A 6,203-nucleotide genomic window follows, 5' to 3' on the forward strand; every position below is an offset into this window, starting at 1 on the left:
TACACGGCTTAGTACTTTACCAGCAATTTCTCACATTTTCAAGAAAATTTCAAAAGGCGATTTTTACAGGGACAAGTTCAGTTCTAAAGCGGCTTTGAGAGCCTTATGTACTAGATAGACCCCATAAATCACCCCATATTAAAAACTGCACCCCTCAAAGTATTAAAAACAGCATTCTGAAAGTTTCTTAACCCTTTAGGCGTTTCACAGGAATTAAAGCAATGTAGAGGGGAAATTGACAAATTGTAGTTTTTTTGCAGAAATTCATTTATAATTTTTTTTTTTGTAACACAGAAGGTTTTACCAGAGAAATGCAACTCAATATTTATTGCCCAGATTCTGCAGTTTTTATCACTTTGTATTAGATTTTTTTTGGGCAAGCAAAGTGACAAAAAAACAAATTCTGACAATGTTTTTTGTCTTTTTTTTTTTTTTTGACACTTTTCACCGTGCGCTATAAATTAAATTTTACTTTATTCTACGGGTTGATACGATTACGGCGATACCAGATGTATATAGTATTTTTAAGTTTTGTGGCATTTGCGCAATAAAATCACTTTTCGATAAAATTATTTCTTTTTTGTGTCCCCATATTCTGAGAGCCATAACTTTTTTATTTTTCAGTCAAAAAAGCTGTGTAAGGGCCTGTTTTTTGCCGGACAGGTTGTAGTTTTTATTGGTACTATTTTGGGGTACATGCGACTTTTTGATCACTTTTTATTCTATATTTTTGGAGGGTTGATGACCAAAAAAATAGTGATTCTGACATTGTTTTTTAATAAATTTTTTTGCGCTGTTCACCGTGCAGGAAAAATAATATTATAGTTTTATAGTTTGGGTCGTTGTGAACGCGGTCATACCAAATATGTGTACTTTTTTTTTAACATTTTCATTTTTTTCCTATAATAAAAGACTTATTATAGGGAAAAAAAGCTTTTTTTTGTACTTTGTAACTTATAACTTATTTTTACACTTTTATAAAACATTTTTATTTTTTTACTTGTTTTACTTGAAGACCTGCAGCACTGATCGCTGCTATAATAAATTACACTACCTAGGTAGTGTAACGTATTATAAACTGTCAGTGTGACGCTGAGAGTCACACTGACAGGAAGCTTATGATGACCGGCCTCCGGCTGGTTCTCATAGGCTGCTGTATGGCCTCCGGTTTTGCCTTATAACCGATTTCCAGTTTGTTGTAGTAACAAACTTTCCAGTTCGTTGCTACAACAAACTTTCCCTGCAATCACATGACTGGGACCTGAACCAATTAGGTCCCAGTCATGTCTCCGGGACTGGAGGCAGGGGATAACAGCGCGTTCCTGAGACACCCGGATCACGCTTTTAATACCCACCGTGAATTCACGTCGGCGCTGCACAGAGCCCAGCAAGTGCCGACGTGAATTTACTGTGGGCTGTCGGGAAGCGGTTAAAGTCAATAGGGTCCATTGGGATTTGCCAGTATCTGTTCGAAAAAGAACCTGGGATAGCACTTATGGCTTAGTTTCTAAACGAAAGCCATGACTCTTAGGTGAACGGAGTACAGCTAGGTGCAATCATACAGCAAAGTGATACGCCAGGATGAAATTCCAAAAGAGAAGAGCAAGTGAATTATCCATCTGGAAAGGATAAAGAAGCATTCTCTGGTGCTTTTGAGGATTTATTGAACTATAGTGTCATTATTTCCAAATGGAACCTTTGAATAGCAGTGAATTATTTTTTTCGGGAGTGGCTGGCATACCAAAATTACTCAAGGGCCCAGGGACAACTCTTCCAAGAAGTGACAAAACCGTGATTGCTACAGTGTGAAAATTGTCAAGGAGAATGTCCAACTTGCATAAAGAAAAAGACATCCTTGCTCTAAATCCAATGTTATTTTTGGCAAGAAAGATTATGGTCCTGACATATGGATGTGTGAATCCATCCTCAACGTTGGCTAAACTTCATATTCAATAGCAACAATAATCCCAACCAAAAGCTTTTTATAAGTAGGGGTGGTGCAATCCATTTTTTAAGGGGGCAGTTTTGGGGTTTTTCCTCACATGTTTTATATGATTGTTGGATAACTTTTGTTACTTAGATAAATGCAGATGTAATTCTATTTTTACTCCAGTTTCCGTTGTCTACAATGACCTTTATTTTAAAGCTCAAACTATTCTGGGGGAAACATATGCAATAGGCACAATTTGGAAGTACAGAAAATATTTTTGTACTGCACTTTGAATTTTGTTATACATTTGGATACTTGATTCTTCTAACTGTTTGTTTTCTTTTCAGGTTTCAAAGTTCCAAGTCTGGAAAGATCTACCTCCACAAAGATGTAAGGCTTCTTTTCTCTCGGAAGTCCATGGAAGTTGACAGTGGGGCAGCGTACGAATTGAAATCTTACATAGAAACTCCAACCAACCCTCAGTTTGCACCCAGATGCTGAGCCAACCACAGCAAAGAGAATCTTTGGTAAAGTTAAATAAATAAAAATTAGCTTGACATCTGTGACTCTGGCCTAAATAGACGTGACCCAAGAATGGACCAGTTCCAGAGATTTTCTTCAATGCATTCTGTGTATTTCATGTAGACTGGAAAAGAATAGAATCCTAATCCGATTTTCTACTATGTAATACCACTTGATTAGGTGTGTGCTGCATTAGGGATTCTCCCTGTTAGGTTAGTGTTTACACATTTTATTTTGTTTATTTAATATTTAATGTTTCATTTACTACACCGTGATTTGTTTTGTCTCCGTGTTCTAATGTAGCACAAAGCCTATGTAAATCATACAGTGTATTTTTGACAGTAATATTGAATTCTAAAATATATATAAATCTATAGTTTGGTGTGAGTCTTTTTTTTTTTATATATTTTTTATTTTTATTAAATTTTTTTTTACAGTGCACTAATTCCAGTTCTCATGGACCGCAGAAGGTCCGGGCGTTTTGTGTCTAATATGGGTGGAAAAAAAAGCACCCATATCACGCTCATCTTAAAGCAACCTAATGCAAAAGGGTCACAAATTATTATTTTTTCCCCAGGTGTAGTAGCGCACATTAGCGTTCAATCAGCAGGTTGCTTCTCTCCCCATTACCCATATTTCTCCCATTCCTAAAGAGGGTGATTTCTAATAAAAGTCTATTAGAAAATTGATCATAATGCAGTTGCCTAATATAAAAGCAATGTGGGTCTTTCTTCTTTCTTGCCAATTGGCACACCAGAGAGCTCACTTGTTCAAGTTTAACCGCTTAATGACCAAGCTTGTTTGGACTTTAAATACCATTTTTCAAATCTGGTATGTCTGACTTTATCAGACAATAACTCTGCAATCATTTTGCATATCCAAGTAATTCTGACATTTTGTTTTTTTGTCACGTTGTACTTTCTTTAGTTGGTAAAAGTAGATGGATATGACTTGCATAAATTAAAGTACAAAAATGTATGGCATTTTGTAAAAATTAACATTTTCCTCTATTTTGAACTGCAATATGTCACATATGTACATACATACTGTACACTTTTCTTAAATATATAATTCCATTTCTACTTTATTTTTGCCAGCACTTTTTTTTTTTTTTTTTTTTCCAATACATTTTTGAACAATTTAGAAGATTTCAAAATTTATAAAATTATAATTAAACTTGTAAGTACATTTTGCTTTCAGGGGCTCACAGGTGTCAGAATGCTGGAAACCCCCATAAATGACCACATTTTGAAAACCACACCCCTTAAGGTATTTATTAAGGGGTGTTGTAAGAATTTTGACCCCACAGTTTGTTTGTTTTTGTAAGAATTCATGCAAAGCAGGTGTAAAAAAAATATATAGATCATTTCAAATTTTTCACAAAAGTATCGTTTTAAAGACTGATTTCTTTGTAAAGCAAACATTACAATGAAGAAACTCCCCCCAAAATCGATCACCCTGTTTCTCCTGTGTTCAAAAATAGCCCCTATGTGGCATCAATCCGCTTACTAGATGGGTGGCTGAGCAAAAAATAGAGGGCGCACACATTGGCTTTCAGGGCACAACTGAATAAATTCTAGGCCCCATATCATGCATTTAGAGGCATTGAGCTGCCTGAACAAAAAAACAGAAATTGCCCCATTTTAAAAACTAGACCCCTTGAAGTATTCATCTAGTGGTGTAGTGAGCATGCTGACCAAAAAATTTTAAAGGAGGAAATAATGGGTATATAAAGTTTTCTTTAAATTCTTAATACGTTTTCACATGAAATAGAGGAAACATTTGTTAAAAAGTTATTTTGTTAGAAATATGCAACATTTAATAAATTTGTGCAGCATACAAAAGAGAAGTGAAGCCGTGTATTTATAATGGATACATGTCGCTATAGACATATTTGCCCGTACTTATGACGGTCTTGCTGAAGAAGCCGTTGTCCCGCATCTGTGCCATTATGATGTCATTATGGAAAGAATTCTGTCCTAATATAAAATCGGTCAGAGAGAAAAAAAAAAATCTGTACTGGAGTGACGGGCAATACCTTCAAATAAATGGAGGAAAATGTATCCAACTATGTGACAAACTGGAGTTTGTTCGCAAGATAAAAGAACCTGTAGGGCTGTCATGATGAGCGTTTTTTCTAATTTTTATTTCAGTGACTGGTTGTACAACGTCTTTTTATCTTTATCAATCCCTATATGAGGGACGAATGTGCCAAATGACGAGGTACACCATAACAGGCTCCTGCCCGCTAGAGTACAAACCGCTATGTGCACAAAACAACCAATTGCTTAAAGCAGGGGTGGGGAACCTTTTTTCTGCCAAGGGCCATTTGGATGTTTACAACATCATTCGTGGGCCATTCAAAATTATACACTTAACTAGCCTGCTATATTTGGTCAAACATTAAATTAACTCACCCCTAATGTGATGGCTGGAACTGCTTCTCTTTGGTGAGGCAGGTGATGTTAGCCGGTATTGATGATGTTGCTACTGCGTTGGTCAGTCTGAAGCGCAGTCGACTCTTTGCAATAGTAAGTTTTGAATAGAACCGGTCGCAACAGTAAGTAATTCCGACTTACTCACTTAAAGGGGGTTTTCCCATCAAGGACATATGCACTGGATATATGTCAGATAGGTGCGGGTCCCAGAGATGGGACCCCATCCATCTGTAGAACGGGGCCCCCTAAACCCTGTTCTACCTCTGTGTTCTGGCTGATTTCCGACCATGAAGAAGAAAACCGCGTAGCTATCATAACTACCATTCAGTTCTATGGACTTACGGAAACGGCGTATGGTCGGAAGTCACGAGTCGGTCACAACACAGAGAGGTACAACAACGTTTAGGGGAGATAGATCTAGAGATAGATCTGGGACCCGCGCCTATCTGATCTGACATTTATGACATATCCTGTGGATATATCATAAATGTCCTTAATGGGAAAACCCCTTTAAGTCACCTGACCTCACTTCATGTGTTTAGGACAGGTCCTATGTCTACACTACAGCTAAATTTCTACATTTAGGCCTCCGGTAAGTTTCTACATTTTAGGTCAGGAGGAGTGCAGATGGATCAAGTACTGTCATTCACTACTAGAATGAGGATGTGGTGGTCTGAGTGAAGAGGTCGGTGCGTGCCAGCCCGGGAGTAGACCAATGCAGCCACCTGACCTGAGGTCAGGTGACTGGACCACTGTCGGGCCGTCACGCACTGGCCTCATTCAGACTGCTGCCATGCTTGGCTCTGTCCGCCCTACTTCTGCTCCTAAAAGTGAGTGAGTTTGAATGAAAAATACGGTGCTCTATTCCGACGGGGCATTTTTTTACGCCTCGTTTTCCAAAAACAGCACGTAGAGAGACGCCCGCGAAAAAAGGCATATCACTTCTCGGGATGTTATTGGAGCCGTTTTTCATTGACTCTATAGAAAAATCGCTCCAAAAACGGCCGTAAAAAACGCAGCGAAAATTGCGAGTGGCTTAAAAAAGTCTTAAAATCAGGAGCGGTTTTCCCTTGAAAACCGCTCCGTGTTTTCTGAATTTTTTGGTTTTGTGTGTGCACATACCCTAACATTTGTATGTGGCAGGACATAGTCATAAGAAAAAGGAAATACATCCTCAATTTATTCTTGTAATCATTACTAAAATGCACGACTTGTTGGATTTATCTACTAATAAATTAAATGCACACATTTATTTTTTATTTCAAGAACAATTGTGGGGGTCCATGTTCTGAATAGACAGATGTGGGCTCCTG

General features: G+C 37.7%; 1 protein-coding gene across 2 annotated transcripts in view; it reads left to right on the plus strand.

Annotated features, from left to right (window-relative positions):
* Positions 1-2,831, plus strand: part of ATOSA (atos homolog A) — a 60,195-nt gene extending 57,364 nt beyond the window's left edge. For both annotated transcript variants that reach the window (XM_075857985.1, XM_075857984.1), the window contains one exon: positions 2,278-2,831. In XM_075857985.1, coding sequence (XP_075714100.1) covers positions 2,278-2,431 — 154 coding nt within the window. In that variant the 3' untranslated portion in view covers positions 2,432-2,831. The remainder of the gene's footprint in view (positions 1-2,277) is intronic.
* Positions 2,832-6,203: the final 3,372 nt, after the last annotated feature.

Source organism: Rhinoderma darwinii, chromosome 3 (genome assembly GCF_050947455.1).
Source record: "Rhinoderma darwinii isolate aRhiDar2 chromosome 3, aRhiDar2.hap1, whole genome shotgun sequence".
Classification (NCBI taxonomy): domain Eukaryota; kingdom Metazoa; phylum Chordata; class Amphibia; order Anura; family Rhinodermatidae; genus Rhinoderma; species Rhinoderma darwinii.